This window comes from Haliotis rufescens, unplaced genomic scaffold, assembly GCF_023055435.1.
Source record: "Haliotis rufescens isolate VD_foot unplaced genomic scaffold, xgHalRufe1.0.p SCAF_2, whole genome shotgun sequence".
Lineage (NCBI taxonomy): Eukaryota > Metazoa > Mollusca > Gastropoda > Lepetellida > Haliotidae > Haliotis > Haliotis rufescens.
In genome coordinates, this window is record NW_025963890.1 from 32,726,564 (window position 1) to 32,744,215 (window position 17,652).

The 17,652-nt window shown below is 39.4% G+C and overlaps 1 protein-coding gene across 1 annotated transcript in view; it reads right to left on the reverse strand.

The window, feature by feature from the left end:
* Positions 1-17,652, reverse strand: part of LOC124125541 (VWFA and cache domain-containing protein 1-like) — a 95,108-nt gene that overhangs the window by 67,827 nt on the left and 9,629 nt on the right. The window contains exons 2-3 of the mRNA XM_046488870.2: positions 2,781-2,843; positions 2,204-2,352 (exon numbers count right to left, since the gene is read on the reverse strand). Coding sequence (XP_046344826.2) covers positions 2,204-2,352; positions 2,781-2,843 — 212 coding nt within the window. The remainder of the gene's footprint in view (positions 1-2,203; positions 2,353-2,780; positions 2,844-17,652) is intronic.

Below are 17,652 nucleotides of genomic sequence, written 5' to 3' on the forward strand. Positions count from 1 at the left end.
ATAGATTGAAAATATAAGATACAATGAACACTTTTTATATCCAGTGTAACAACAGGGCTAATAGCTGCTAGCTAACATAAAGAGGAACCTAAAAGCATTTGACATCATTTTCAGTCTAAAGACTTAACTTTCACATAGGAAAAATACATGCCTCTAGCTATTGTCAAAAGAAAGCTTATTGAAAGGTATATACACTTCCGATTTAATGAACCTCGACCCTTTTATTTAAGCCAATGACAGGCTAGCTCTAACAAAGGTATCCTCCCAAAATAACTACATGCCAAAATCACTTGAGTCTGAAACAACATAGCTAATGGTCCGTGGGCAGCTTTTCCCTTGCCTTTTCCCTTTATCACTAAGTGGACTTGACTTACAACATACAAGTTCAAAAAGAATGAATGATTAAATTAGAATGATTAACATATCACAAAACATACATGTACATGTCATATCAGATCATTATTCAATCAATTTTAAAGTGTTTGCACTATGATCAACAAGTCAACCGGGTTTAGTAAATATCCAACAGCATCAAGGAATTGAGTTCTTGTTTGTTCTTGGTCCTGATATTTTTACATCGTTGTATTTGTGCTAAATGATTTCAACAATCAAATCTAAAAATATCTTAAATTTAACTGAGTATAAAATTAGTATTTTTTAATCTGCAAACAAGTGCGATGACAAATTTAAAATTTAACATTTTAGTAACCATTTACAAACTTGTTAAATGTGAGATATGTTTTATAAACATTTATACTTTTATGTAAATAATTCTAGGAAATTAAACTTTGATATAACAAAAAGATTTTAATTGAAACACAGGCACATGATGCGTGTGGAGTTTCATCAATGATATGACGAAACAGTGTTTTTTTATATAATTAATACGCAAAAAATTCTTTTTTTTTAAGAGCGACAACTGGAATCTTAATGATCTTGCATATTGCTTCTTTAATATCTTTATAATATGTTTTACTTACTTCTAATTTGTTCACTCACCTCATTCAACCTCTAATATGAAATAAATGGTCATGCATGTTTGTATTCACCAACTCCTAGCATCCTTCTCAGCTTAATCTCACTCAGCTTGTTCCTCTCCATCTAATCCCTACTCCTGGACTATTCCACTACAGTGGGTAATTTGCCTTTGTTGTTTTAACTAAGTGTAGTTATTTTGCATGTAGTTGTTTTGGGAGACAGCCCTTACAAATATGTCCTACCAGCAGAGGGTTGTTTCAGTACACAAAGAAGCAGAAATACCTCAAGAATGACCACACCTTCAAATGAAAGCCCATCAAGGCTGTGTTGGAAGATTTGAACTAAAATTTCAAGTCTTACCACACTGTCACATGCTACATTGAGGGTATGACCTTGAAGAATGAATTTGACCTTCAAGATCAGGTACAGCTATTTCAAGAACAATGCCAAGAGCAATACAGCACAGACACCAAATATTATGTCCATCGGTTGAATTCGATGTAAAATCCATACAAAGTGCACATTTAAAATTACATGTACTAGCATTCCTAACTGGGAACATAAGGATAAAACAGAGGTGATCATTTTCCTGATGGACCATAAATCCATTGGTCTCATCTTAATTTTATTTTCAATGATAGCAGGGAGAACACCTTGTCCGATGTTTCTTGAAGACAAATATGACAAGGCATGTGGTTTGATATGAATCTAATTCTGCTGCCTGTGTATAGGTCCATAGTCTCCATCATTCTTTGAAACATATTAATTATACATTTCACCAGTAAAAACTAACATTTTTAGTCCACTTGTCCTTATGATGATAACATGTAGCAAACCCCTTAAAAATGGCACTATTGGGGTCAGTCTGGCAATGACTACAGGACCAGTGCCAATTTCTAATGCTGTATTTTCAGGTAAAAGTACACTTTTGACATACTTACCAATGTGTTATTCATTTCATTAAAAAAAATCACATTACCATAATAGTACAATGACATTTTTGCAGGGTACTAACATGTAACCCATAATCCTGAGTTTGAATCCAGACTAACCCAAGTAGGTTTCTAGATTTGTCAGCACCATATCCATGATTGTGGGCTTCACCAAAGTGGTAAAGGTCCGAGATCTGCATCACTTCAGGTTTTCCTCATTATTTACATGGGGTTACTTTATAACAACTTGGTCTGGTCTAATTGTAAACACTGGCCAAATTTCAACAACTTACTTGAAGTCCCTGTAAGGTAAACTGCAACAATCCAGTCGCTGGGTTATAGCTTGTTTTAGATGAAAGCTGTATAAATGCTGTACTGTTATCTTTATTGTCCGTAATACTCTTAAATACCCAATTAATCGGGAACGAAGCATTTCAGCAATCTGAAAAAGAGATGTTAGATCATACAAAACTAACACTTGATGGAAAGCAAGACACAGGTTCTTGGTTCAGCATAGCGCAACTTCAACAGCAGTCATGATAAATACTACTAAACATATCTGAGTTAACACTTGCATCAGGAATGATTTGTTTTATTCTCATTGTTTGTTGTTTAACGCCGCACTCAGCAATATTCTAGCTATATGACGGCTGTCTGTAAGTAATCGAGTCTGGACCAGACAATCCAGTGATTGACATCATGCGCATCGTTCTACACATTTGGGATAAGATGACATGCATCAACCAAGTCAGCGAGCCTGACCACCCGATCCTGTTAGTCGCCTCTTACAACAAGCATGGGTTGCTGACGACCAGTTCTAACTCCGATCTACAAGGTTTGTTTTATTCTCATGTTTGAACTAATACTTACTTTATTTAATCTGTCCTTTTCACTACTTGGATGTTTTGAATATGGTAATGAATCAAAGATGGCCTGAAAAAGAAACAATAACTTATAGTCATGATAGTTCAACATATTTTTCCACTAGCAGGGTTTGCATCTCATTTCCTGGGTACTAAAAAAAGGTGCATTTTGACAAAGGATACCAGGCCAATTAGTTGAATTGTTTCAGGTGACCTGATGGATGTCTTACTGTGTCCTCTAAGCATGCTTTGTGAGAAATGGGGAAACATTTTGGCCCATGCCATTGTTCAATGTCAATTCAGGTGCTGGATGTTTTTGGCTTAACTATCTCACTCAACGGACGTTATCAACATTGAATTATTAAAATTATTATCATGGCAAGGGGCTCTTTAGTTTATCAGCTTGAATACCCACTGTGCGACAACCATTTACAGCTTCCACTACCGGTAACTTATTTTGAAGAACCAGTTTCATTCATATGTTTACATGATGTATTAGTGATAGAAACCAACAAGTTTTAGTCTACTAGTGCTTATAACATGTATAATGATAACATATAGCAAAACCCTTAAAAATGGACAAATTTGGACTAGTCCTAAACTCTTTATGATACCTTATCAACTAGGAGGTTTGGCAAGGACAAGATAAGTGACAAATTCTAACGCTGTGTATATAGAGAATACTATTCATTCTCGTTAGATACCATTTTTATGAAATAAGTGGACTTTCTATGGTATCTGACCGAGCGAAAGCGAGGTAAGATAACATGGAAAGTTCCCAAGTTTTGTAAAAATGGTATCTAACGAGAATGAGTGTGGTATTTTATTTATTACCCACATTAAATAGGTATGTAAGTGTAAATACCAGGGGTCCAGAAACCGTCATATGCGCCGGACATGTCCGATTGGGAATCTCAAATGTCCGTTTTAAAATATTGCTTACCGGACATTTTAAAAAGTATTGTCCGGACATTCTTAAATTTTGACCGGACATGATCAACAGTTAGGACTGAGCAGTTTCTGTCTGCAGTTGCAACACAATGAAGATCAACTACACTGACAAGCTTTGTTTGTTTTGATTGCTGTAAATACATCGTACCTACATGATAGTCCAATCGGGGTTACAGGCCGGCAAAGCCACATTTCGAAAATACATAGCCCAAATTGATGTGGCGCTCCCGGCAATGGTTATGGTTGCGTGATTGTATAATGTGGCTCTCACGGCTATGCTGTCAAAACATGCTTTGTGATTCTAACAGGTTACCGTATATAACAAAACAAGTCTTGTTTTCTCATTTCTTATTCAACAAGGATAACATATTCATCAAAACTTTACATTGATGAATATGAATAGCATATGAATATCATAATGGATCATAACTGCAGATGAAGGAGGTCGCCCACGTGGTCAGCATATTCCATCTCACTCAGGTGTTGGTTCAGGAGCTGGATCTTGAGGGACGCAATACGTGCATCGATTGCCTTGAACTTCTTTCTTCGTGAAGGTTCTGACCACTGGTGAGAGAGTCTCAGGACTGCAACCTCTTTGAGTGACTGCTCTCGCTGAAATAGCTTCACTACCTCGTAGATGTTCGGGTGGCACTTCTTGGCAAGGTTCTTTATCTTGTTGTGCCACCCTTCCAGGTGATTGTTGGTACGGTAGCCTTGGTTTTCGAAATGGTTCCAAATCTCTGGCATGAAGGCCTGTCCTTGAACCCAACTGGTTGTCACGTAGTCCATGAAAGCAGTCACTTTAGGGCCAGCAGGAGAGTCAGCAATGGCATCAAGCCACACATCATCCACTTTGTCACAAGGTACTAGAGGTCGTTTCTGTCCTCGCTCTCTCCATCAGTCTAGCCTTAAAGGCATCAACCTCAAACTCGAATGGTTGTGGGTCGTGGGAGTGACCCATGATCTCAATGGCGTGGAGCAACTCACCCAGAGTTGTGATCCTTGCAGTGCACTCCTTGACAATACAGGACCAGTATCTTCTTTCACCACGACTGCTCTTACACCGAAACTTAAAGCCATCATAGTATAAATGTATGCCTCCTGTGACACTTTCAATGAACTTTATTTGAACTTGTGCGTTTGCCATGGTTATGATATGGAGTGAACACGACATCACTTAAATATGTTATGAATAACAGGATGAACTCAATGTCAATTATGATGGCCTTTGATCTCTAAAGAACACCACGCTTAGTAATTTAAATGTGAGATACTCATTTAAAGGTATCTTTAAAGAACACCACGCTTAGTAATTTAAATGTGGGACACTCATTTAAAGGTATCTCTAAAGAACACCACGCTTAGTAATTTAAATGTGAGACACTCATTTAAAGGTATCTCTAAAGAACACCACGCTTAGTAATTTAAATGTGGGACACTCATTAAAAGGTATCGGTAATCGGATTAATTAATTACCCGCTAGAATAGGTGAAATGCACTCAGCTGAAAATGTGGCTCTACCGGCAATAGCCATTTCTGAAATGTGGCGCTCCCGGCTAGACACCCCAATCGGTCAATCACTGTAATAGGCAATAAACTGAGTTGACACTGATTAATCGAGGATTAATTACTGAGAACATCTTGTTAATTTGAGTGAAAGGTGTTTACAACTGTACATTAATACCTTGCATCATCGTTGTACCTCATTATCCTCACAATGCTACGATACGTAACCTCAGACAAGAAGCGAAAGCGTGACGACAGCCAGTCGACAGATGCAGATCAGTCGAGCGGATCTGCCAAACCCTCAAAGTCTGGACGATCATTTTGTAAGTCGTGGCTAACGACTTTCACTTGGTTGACATACAATGAGGATTTGCAGATTTTATTGTTTTCAGTAGCTAGTCGTATATTGAATTTTGACTGACCGCCATTTTGCTTTCTCGGACGATCGATATCCAATTTTTTTATGGTCAATAATTAAGTACAGATGAAAAAAGTATTCAAATAACTATTGCTATCAACGATATTTTAGTATTTGTGATTAAATTATCTGTCTTGTTTTTAAAAAAATCTTTAGTTTAAAAAAACCCTTTTCCCATGAGGTCACGTGATAACCAAATATGGGATAATAGTCTCGATCCAAATGTTACAACGCGTACACTTGAGCAGACTCATGAATATAACTCATGAATAGTAATTAGACCGTTCACTACGTTAACAGATCGTTATTATAACAGAAACAAACGTATGTTTTCCATGTAAATCTAAAATGATATTATTTGTTATTAATTGTCCGGTGAATTAAACAATTTAAATTGAAACAATTAATAATTCATCATATTATGAATACGTAAACGTAAATACGCTATTTGAAGGGGGCGTGGCCTAAATGCAAATGTCCGATTTGGATTTTAAATTTTCCGGACCCCTGGTAAATACATAACAACTTTTGTTCGTTGACAGACCAAACTGAAACCGGTTGCAAAATCTGGTTGTGCATGAATATTGATATATGCCAAAATATGGGCATTGTTGACATTCCTATGCATATACAATAACAACATGCGCCTGCAGTTGTGTTTGAAACAAAACAGCACCAATGCTCAAGATCCTTTTGGAAGAATTTCTTCAACTTATGAGAATTCAAGCACCATGTTGTTAGTACGCAGGACACCTTTAAGAAAATTTGAAAAGTCACATTAGCGCCGCGCTTTGATTATCGGACCAACTGTTGGTCACTCGCACTGCCGGGGTCCCGTCTGTGCATTCAAAATGGTTCGGTATCCTTGATCTATCAGCTGAATTTATATCATGTCCGTACCATTTAGAAAGAGGGAAATCAGAGTGTTCGCCAAAGACATTCATGTTTACTGTACCACCCTTTACTGAAGATGTGAAAATCAACACGCTCAAGTCTGCTTGCATTTGGGCCACATAATTTTTTTTCGAGTTTTCGAATGATTTGTATCGGAAGTGTTCACTTTGAGTGATCTGGCTGTGCAGTCATGAACAAACAACTCCCGAAACATTGCCACAGAATACGCTTTGAAGAGGACAGATTGCACAACTGGATCATCCCAAGTAAGTCTAGATATCTGCCCAGATAGTTTAAACTGACTTCACTTCACCACGCTTATCCTCTTACGTTAAATCAAATTTGAAGTTGGGAAAGTAGTCGGGTGCGCCACGATGTATTGAACGGGAGTCGTACATTGTAAATGGATATAGCTCGATTATATAATGTCTGTGGAAGCTCAATGCATAACTTATATTGGATGCAAACAGAATTTGATGCGTGTGACTATCTTGTTTGGTTTAATAAAGTGTTTGTTAATATCCCTCGCTCACATGAGATTGCTTCAGTTCTGCCTTGTAGTTGCAAAATGAATGACATCTCGTGAATTTTTATGAATGAAAAAAGTATTCCCGGTTTGACAGAGGTCACAGTTATCAAATCAAAACGAATAAAACATGGTCAACCTTGTACGACACACGTGTGACGTACAGATTTAGTATCTTACCACCTGTATCTTCACCACGTGGGTAATAAACAGTTATATGTGCATCAAATATTTCAAATCTTATTTCACAGTAAGACTATCAACATGATCTAAATAAATCAAATTAGACAAGAATTTGTCACAAAGTGACGAAATGTCCCCTGCCTGTATATACACCATAGTACCAAATATGAAAACAATCCAGCGATTAGTTCTTGAGATATTGCGGCAACACCGTTTTCCAACTCCAAAAACAGATTTGCCTGCTGTGACCTTGAAAATGGGGTCAAGGTCACCAAAACCGACTGGTGTATGCAGTGTCTGTATATACACCATAGTTCCAAATATGAAGACAATCCAGTGTTTAGTTCTTGAGATATCGCAGCAACACCGTTTTCCAACTCCAAAAGCAGATTTGCCTGCTGTGACCTTGAAAATGGGGTCAAGGTCACCAAAACCAACTGGTGTCTGCGGTGTCTGTATATACACCATAGTTCGAAATATGAAGACAATCCAGTGTTTAGTTCTTGAGATATCGCGGCAACAAACAGGTGGGACGTACGGACAGCCGTACAGATGTACAGACGTACGGACGGTCGTGAATACTATATCCCCCGCTTCGCGCTTTCGCGCGGCGGGGGACAATAATTTATTAATCACCTGAAAAATATCATTATATTGCTTCTCATTTAAATGCATTAACATATGCACATGCAATTTGCACATGTATGGCAACATGGCCAAAAATTGTTGAATTTGAAGCATGATACAGCGAAGGGAACCCGGGCCATTTCAAAGCCCAAATATCTCATAGCTCTAAAGCCAACTATGTTTTATGTTCATCTGCACCTGAAATAGTTTTTACTCTTAGTCTTACACACAGAATTAAGTAATCCTCATACATTAGGATCACCCATATAGTAAGGGCCAATGAATGTGTGCGATTGTTATTTTACGTACTATAATGTCAGAAATATTCCAGGTTTATCATGACCTATAAAAAACAAATCAGGGAATAGCTAATCTCCACTAAGAGAAGTGCATGAAATACACTGGCAACAAACTACATAAATAAATCACAACTTAGTGAGTACTCACACTAACACTAAAATGCTTCTCATGCTGTGAAAAAGATCCTTGACCGACTCGTACATGCAAAAAAACACTTTCAAATTCAAAGTACTCCAACAGCTATCTTAACATACTTAAACCTGTCAAACATAACCATCACAATGACAGTGACTTCATATTAGTCAATAGGTAAAATGCTTTCCGTATTACCTTGTAAGTATCACAAAGTGTCCACACACTCAATAAGTAGGGAAATGGAGCTGTTTACATGGTTTAAAAACATTCTGAAGTTTAACAGAAACAGGCAATACAGACAGGCATATTAATGTAATGTATAGCCAATATTAAAGAGAACAACTAGCAGTGAACAGATGCATTCTGCTGTCTTGACAAAGCATTCTGAAATTTTCCTGGCATCCCTACTAGACATTCCTAAGGACCACAAACAACATGATGATATACAACTGGCCACAGACAGAAAGGTGATGGACATGTTGGAAGTGCTTGCAGTAACTGAAGCAACACCTTCCCAGCAATTTCCTGAAGGTTCCACAAAATACACCACCATACATTTCCATGACTATACTGCTACCTTCAGATTGAGAAAAGTACATGCCTACTAATGTTACTGCACCACCTCTAACCAAAGTAACTAGGTTAAAGTACATACCTCTAACAATGAGGAACCTAAAACTATAGTGAGTGAGTATGGTTTTATGCCGCTTTTTTAGCTATATTCCAGCAATATCATCGCGGGGGACACCAGAAATGGGCTTCACACATTGTACCCATGTCGGGAATCGAATGCGGGTCTTCGGCGTGACGAGCGAACGTTTTAACCACTAGGCTACCCTACCGCCCACTAAATCTATTAATAGAACATTGTCACATAATGACATCACTTCAATAGTGACCTTGACTTTTGACAACCATAACAGGCTTTGATTATGTCATTTATCTTCACTGATTGAAAAAAACAACCCTTTTGTTTATGTTTTAAAAAGACCTGAGAGTTGAGTCATGTTTCTTGTCCACAATTTGATGTGGTTGAGACCCAACCTTAGATCATGTATAGCAAGTTTATTATTCAAATATTTATTTAAATACTCAATATATTGTGTATACAAGCATTATTATACCTTGTTCACACTGAGTAACCATGACCTTCCATGGCATCCAATCTGATGTGAAAAACTTTCTCAGTAGGACATAGGAGACATATGCGGTATGAAGTTTCTAATGTCTGTTATAAGCACATAGTTGGTGAACACAGAGCTCACCCATTCAACAGCCACCTTCACTGCAAATAATCTACATTTATGTCTTTCATGAATTCTGGACGCTGCCATCATTTCCAGACAAGAACTATTCCAGTGTGTCAATATTTACATCTGACTAAACTCAGATCATATCATCTTAGACATAACCTTCTAGTTAACACTGTTGTCACCATTTTACTTCCAAAATGTTTGCAAACTAATACATCTTCTATAGCCTATTTCAGGTAGATGAGGACGTTATCTTGATTTGTTGTAATACTGATAGTGCTGACTTGATGTTGAATGTCATGTATTTCTAGGAATCAACTAACAGGCAGTCCATTATATGCTTTTCATAGTTTGATGAGTACCTCTTGCTTGAAACAAGATTGTCGTCTAATATGGACTGCAGTCTAAACCAGTGCAAAGTCTTGTTAGTAATATAATATGAATGTGCAGGTAAAAGTAAAAAAAACTTAATTGTTAACAGGACACCTATTTGGAGTTTTATAGTGTTGTTGTTTAATTGGTTTTTTAGGGGGGGGGGGGGGGGGGGTATATTGCTTTTCAAGGCTTTTCAAGGCTGGCAACTGTCATTTTCAAGGCTTTTTTTAGTTGGATTATTAGCCTTAGTTTGTCAATATTTGATTATATCCAGCATACTATACATTACTAGTAAGACCTGAAAAGCAGTATGACCATCACACATTTTCCAACAAGATTTATTTTTCACCCAACAAAAAAGTAAATTAAGCCAGTCATGATTATTCAGGGTCTTTGGCACACAAATCTATCACTGTGATAAAGCTCACTTAAACATTTTTGGTACATATTTTTGTGTGCTTTAAAACTATGATTAACAAGTAAATGTCGTTTTGTACAATTTCAAGGCTTTTCAAGCTATGTTGGTGATTTTCAAGGTTGACATTAAAAATCAAGGCTTTTCAAGAGGGACCATAACATTCAAGGCTTTTTGAAGCCTGTACAAACCCTGAATAAATACAAACTTTCCTTCAACCAGTTCACTTCTTTGGCAGTACTTCAATGCAACCTACTGTACCTGCAGGTAAAGGTATCTATTGCAACAACTGGAAACACTGATCAGCATTAGTTTCAGCCTATGATATACCAAGCATACAAACAAGTATTTGTCACAAAGTGACGAAATGTCCCCTGCCTGTATATACACCATACCAAATATGAAGACAATCCAGCGATTAGTTCTTGAGATATCGCGGCAACACCGTTTTCCAACTCCAAAAGCAGATTTGCCTGCTGTGAACTTGAAAATGGGGTCAAGGTCACCAAAACCGACTGGTGTCTGCGGTGTCTGTATATACACCATAGTTCCAAATATGAAGACAATCCAGCGATTAGTTCTTGAGATATCGTGGCAACACCGTTTTCCAACTCCAAAAGCAGATTTGCCTGCTGTGACCTTGAAAATGGGGTCAAGGTCACCAAAACCGACTGGATTCTGCGGAGTCTGTATATACACCATAGTTCCAAATATGAAGACAATCCGCGGCGGGGGACAATAAAAGAACCAATAATGAAACGGGCAACTCACGTCCCACTTACAAATGCAGAGTGCGGACATGGTGAAGGGACAACACACATGCAATGTGCGGACATGGTGAAGGGACAACACATATGCAGAGTGTGGACATGGTGAAGGGACAACACACATGCAGAGTGTGGACATGGTGAAGGGACAACACACATGCAGTGTGCGGACATGGTGAAGGGACAACACACATGCAGAGTGTGGACATGGTGAAGGGACAACACACATGCAGAGTGCAGACATGGTAAAGGGACAACACACATGCAGAGTGTGGACATGGTGAAGGGACAACACACATGCAGTCTACGGACATGGTGAAGGGACAACACAAATGCAGAGTGTGGACATGGTGAATGGACAAGACACATGCAGAGTGTGGACATGGTGAATGGACAAGACACATGCAGAGTGTGGACATGGTGAAGGGACAACACACATGCAGAGTGTGGACATGGTGAATGGGCAAGACACATGCAGAGTGTGGACATGGTGAAGGGGCAACACACATGCAGAGTGTGGACATGGTGAAGGGACAACACACATGCAGAGTGTGGACATGGTGAAGGGACAACACACTTTAAGAGTGTGGACATGGTGAAGGGACAACACACATGCAGAGTGTGGACATGGTGAAGGGACAACACACATGCAGTGTGCGGACATGGTGAAGGGACAACACACATGCAGAGTGTGGACATGGTGAATGGACAAGACACATGCAGAGTGTGGACATGGTGAATGGACAAGACACATGCAGAGTGTGGACACGGTGAAGGGACAACACACATGCAGAGTGTGGACATGGTGAAGGGACAACACACATGCAGAGTGTGGACATGATGAAGGGGCAACACGCTTTAAGAGTGTGGACATGGTGAATGGACAAGACACATGCAGAGTGTGGACATGGTGAAGGGACAACACACATGCAGTGTGGACATGGTGAAGGGACAACACACTTTAAGAGTGTGGACATGGTGAAGGGACAACACACATGCAGAGTGTGGACATGGTGAAGGGACAACACACATGCAGTGTGCGGACATGGTGAAGGGAGGAGACACATGCAGTGTGGACATGGTGAAGGGACAACACACATGCAGTGTGGACATGGTGAAGGGACAACACACATGCAGAGTGTGGACATGATGAAGGGACAACACACTTTAAGAGTGTGGACATGGTGAAGGGACAAGACACATGCAGTGTACGGACATGGTGAAGGGAGGAGACACATGCAGTGTGCGGACATGGTGAAGGGAGGAGACACATGCAGTGTGGACATGGTGAAGGGACAACACACATGCAGTGTGCGGACATGATGAAGGGACAACACACTTTAAGAGTGTGGACATGGTGAAGGGACAACACACTTTAAGAGTGTGGACATGGTGAAGGGACAACACACATGCAGTGTGCGGACATGATGAAGGGACAACACACTTTAAGAGTGTGGACATGGTGAATGGACACGACACATGCAGAGTGTGGACATGGTGAAGGGACAACACACATGCAGTGTGGACATGGTGAAGGGACAACACACATGCAGTGTGCGGACATGGTAAAGGGACAAGACACATGCAGAGTGTGGACATGGTGAAGGGACAAGACACATGCAGAGTGTGGACATGGTAAAGGGACAACACACATGCAGAGTGTGGACATGGTGAAGGGACAACACACATGCAGAGTGTGGACATGGTGAAGGGTCAACACACATGCAGTGTGTGAACATGGTGAAGGGACAACACACATGCAGAGTGTGAACATGGTGAAGGGACAATCTGCTATCTTACTCCAGTGAGGGAGGGACAGGGAAGAAGATATTAGCTGCTGCAGGAACAAGTGAGAGATGTGTGTCACCACAAAGAGGCAAGCCTGCCCGCAAAACAAGGATTAAATTGTCATATAAAGCTGGCAAGGTTTTTACAATTGCTGTTTATGGAAAAACCTGACTCGCATACAGATAAGTGCTTGTCATGTCTTTCATCTTAGCCTGTCAAACAACAGACAAGCTCCTGGACTGCCTTTGATGTTGCCTGCAGCATTTATTGTTTCCAACTTGATGCTGATATAAAACTTCCCCACTCATCATATGCCTGCAAAAGGGCCCAGAAAAAACCTAGATGAAAAGATTGTTGCAAGAAAGGCGTCCCTAACTGAAAGTCAAAGTGCCTCCAATGTCATTAAGATCCAAAACCTGTCTCCCTATGCAATGTTTATCATCATCAAGCTGGCAAGTCATGCAAATGCCTAGCTCTCGGCAGCAGAATTCTCTATGCAGTTATCACACTAAATATATTTATTGCCTATAATTATGCATCTTTCTCTATGCTTGAATGGCTTTTATGGCAGAGCTCAGTTCAAAGAGACTGTCTGTAGGAGCCGGCCTGGCCAGGCAGGCAGGCAGGCAGGCAGGCAGACATGACAGCGTAGGTAATTGCAAGGCAGAAGAGGGGAGAGAAGTGATAGCTGATAGAGGTGTGCCAGCCCAACATAAACTCAGTGTTACATCCTTCACACTACTTCTCAACATGGCAAAATACTTAAACATAAGCTGTGGCTCCACAAAGTCTACACAGAAAGAGTGTATCAATAACTGATGTAGCAGACTTCAGTCACAGTCTCACACCAGTACAGCTGCTCAACCTTTCTACTTTTCCTTATCTTCTTTTTATACCTGAAATGCTTCCCAGTAAATCTCAGATAATCTACCTATTTCAGCATATTTCTGTTTAAACACTTAGTTGTCTTCAGCCATCAAATTTTAGTACATGTACCACCAAACAGGCATGTGTGTGTGTGTGAGTGAGTGAGTGAGTGAGTGAGTGAGTGAGTGAGTGAGTGAGTGAGTGAGTGAGAGAGAGAGTGAGTGAGAGAAAGAGATTTCCTCAGGCTGTGTCTCCTATACTGGTGTGACAAGATCACACTGCCTGCTATTCCTCACTCTCACACAAAGACAGGCTATATGCGGCTGCCAGACACCTATAAAACGCAGTCAGCATGAAACATGGCTTTGGCAGTGAGATTCCCTTTGAAAAGTTGAAAAGTGCTGCAGGGATCAAGCAGCTTTCCAGGCCAGGGGAATATTTATGACGGCGGCTGACGGCCTACTGAAGCCTCACTCTCTGACACACAAATCTTTGTGGAGGGAACAGATGAGAAAGGCAAATGGCAGTTTTTCACTGTAGATTTATGAGAAAAGCAGACATTTCAACTTGGGATAGGGCTTTATAGTGGCTGCTACATCTGCCAAGTGAAGGACAAAGCCAGCAAAAAGCATTTCCAAGACAACAAAAAAGCGTTCATAAACCTATTGTTCTTTCACTAATTGTTAGTTTGCTTTCACCAGTTGTTCCTAATGTATCTAATCATGATTTGTGGTATTCAAGTGCCTAATACACACTCAAACACAATACAGTGGAAGAACCCGAGAATATTTGAAGAATATATCTTTTAACTTTTAAGGGCAAAAAACGTTAGAATGAGAAAGTTAATGAGAATGCAAAAAAAACGAGAAAATATTGACAACTCCCATCTTTAAAAATTTCACCCAGGTAAAAAACAGAAGATGTATGAGGTAAACAAAAGAATTAATATTTACAAACAAAATGGCCTTCCCAATAAGAAAATAGTGTGTATTTGAAAAAAACAACCAACATTTTACAGATTGCAGTAACACATGATGATGAATATCCATGTACTGGCAAGCTCTGACTTATAACAACACATTCTGTGCTACAGGAATATGCTTGTGATTTGGAGGACAATTTGGGTTGGGTTGGACTATCTATTCCTGCTTACTGGCCCATGAGGTTGTATGTTGATGATATCAGGTTATGCACAATGATTATAGCCTGCTGCCTACAGAAAGTGATGAATGAGAGTCTTCTTCCCTTGGCCGAACGGGTGTTAAACCGTCAACTGCTGCCTGCCTGCCATGGAGGGGCTGGTTTCCAACACAGGCAGGTCATGTCTAGTGTGGAGACATACACTGGGCCAGGGAAAAGACCGCAGGCAATAAACATGGCTTCTTTTCTGGCCAGCCAGATCAATAGAGAGCAGTACAATAGGCTTGTCACAGGGGGCCTTATTACCTTCCCCGCTTCAGCACTTGCTCCATCTTAGAGGAAGAAGGGGCCTTGTGTGGGTGGTTTATATACAGTGGACAGGTCAGGATTTCATGAAGATAGGGAAATGAAAGGATACAAATATAAAAAGAGCCAAAAGGCTCTAGCTCACCTGAACTATGAAGAAACAATGGCGGTCATGTATAAATATGGATTGAAATTCTGTGTGCAAGTTTTAGAGAGACCATATCTGGGATTATTCATTCAAAAGTTCAGTGCCAAAGACCTTGTTATTTCCGAGATGTCAAAAAAGCAGTAATTCTATAAAAAAAAAACAGGTGTATGTGCATCTCGAAAGGTTATAGCTTGATAAAATATTAATATATGCCTTTATATATGTTATTCCGCATACCAGAAACTTGCTTCACCAAAGCTGGGATCATTTACACAAGGAGATACTGAAAATGCAGTAGTACTAGAAAAACAGGTATGTGAAGGTCAAACTCAAAGGTCATAGCTGGATCAAAAACAAAAATATGCTGAAAATATATGTCATACTGCATACCACATACTTACTTCATATCAAATTTCATACTGATACAATGAAGAAATGTCCGAGTAATGGGCAAAATGACATTTTCAATATGGGTGCCATGCATAAAGTCGGTTTGTAATTCTGTGAGCCCTATTTGGAGACACCATAGCTGGGGTCGTTCATGTAAAGTTTTAGTTTCGTAGACCTTGTTGTGTAACAGATTTCGAAAATGAACAAGTCAACAATGGATTGACAGATGGACAACTTGAAGGGCGACAGAATGCACTATGACCTTAGCTCACTTGACCATTGGCACACTTTTGCTCATCAGGTACTTTTGCTTATCAGATACATTCAAAGTGAGCTTAATATTACATGTAGTGAAAGTAACCATCAAGTTAGGAAAGAGTGGATGTGTATTTTGATCTGGTGTAGTATGAAGAGGGGACTATTCTTTTCTTGTAACTACATGGTTGGTCACATTCATCTAAAGTATCAATTATTTGGTAAAGCAGTTTCTGAAAGGCAAGCTTTTTAAAATCAATCAATACACTAATTTTCATTCTTTTCAAGCTTTCTATAACCATGATAACATTTTGATGCCCAAACATTTAACATGTGATCGAAACATACAAAAGATGAATCCTTCAATTAAACAAATTAAAAATAAGTTTTTGTGGTATTATGACAACATAAACTATGTTCACATCAAACCATAAATAAATATCAATGACACCCTGCATATGAGTTTGTATTAAAATTTGAGGGGGTAATTGTTACCACATAATTTTACTGAGAGAGAGAGAGAGAGAGAGAGAGACAGACAGAGACAGAGACAGAGAGAGAGAGAGAGAGAGAAAGAGAGAGAGAGAGAGAGGCCATTTTATATGTCATTTGCTGATGTACAATTTCTAGGGACCCAGAACCCCTTTGCTGATGTACAATTTCTAGGGACCCAGAACCCCTTTGCTGATGTACAATTTCTAGGGACCCAGAACCCCATTAGGACATGTGAATGAAGGGGCTGATCAGGTCCCTAAATAAAGAACAGAACAGACTCATGGACTCTTAACTTCTTGGTGGTAGGGGTCAAAGAAGGCTTTGTCAGAAAACTTTGGGATGGGCATACATGCTATAAAAGTAATGGTTTGATAGTTCAGGCATCCTGTTTAACAGGAGAATGCAATGCATGTGCTAAATTGCATCAGTTATAGAAAATACCTCAACACTTGTACATCCATAGTTAAGTTGTTAAGAGAGGGAATTTTAATTAATGATATAGCAAGTGCTGCTTACCATTGTTTGCTTTCGTGGACATATTAGGTCTGTTGGTTTCAGAGTTCAAACCATCAGAGAGAAATCAATTATCAATTAGTTTTGAAATACAAATTCATGTTAAGTCCAAATAATTTGTGAAATTTCAAGCTGGGGTCCATGAGTCCATTCTGTTAAAAACAGATAAATTTAATTCATTATTGGATTTGTGTTCCACACCTGTTTCAAGGGTACTGAATAGGAAACCAAACGGACAATTTTCCACCAATTAAGACTACTCTGAAACGTATCCCAAACTTGATTTGTTTATAATTGTAATTTGACTTAGTTTGTTCTAAGACAGTGAGCATGGGGAGGGGAACATGGTGCAGGCAAATGAGCCACCATTTTTTTTATCTACCAAGAATCATGATGTTTATGACTGCAATGTCAGATACAGTTATGTCAGATTTTCTAGGGTTGGCGTATTGGCACACAAATCGCATTGCTATATATCGCAAAGCGGAGAGCTATTTTGTAGCTGTATAATGACGCACGCACGCACGCACACACCACCCCAGCAATTTTGTCAGTCCAATATCTCAAAAAGTGTTGTAATTAGTGTTCCAAGTCCACAACTATGACTTGATGGCAATATGTGTATCT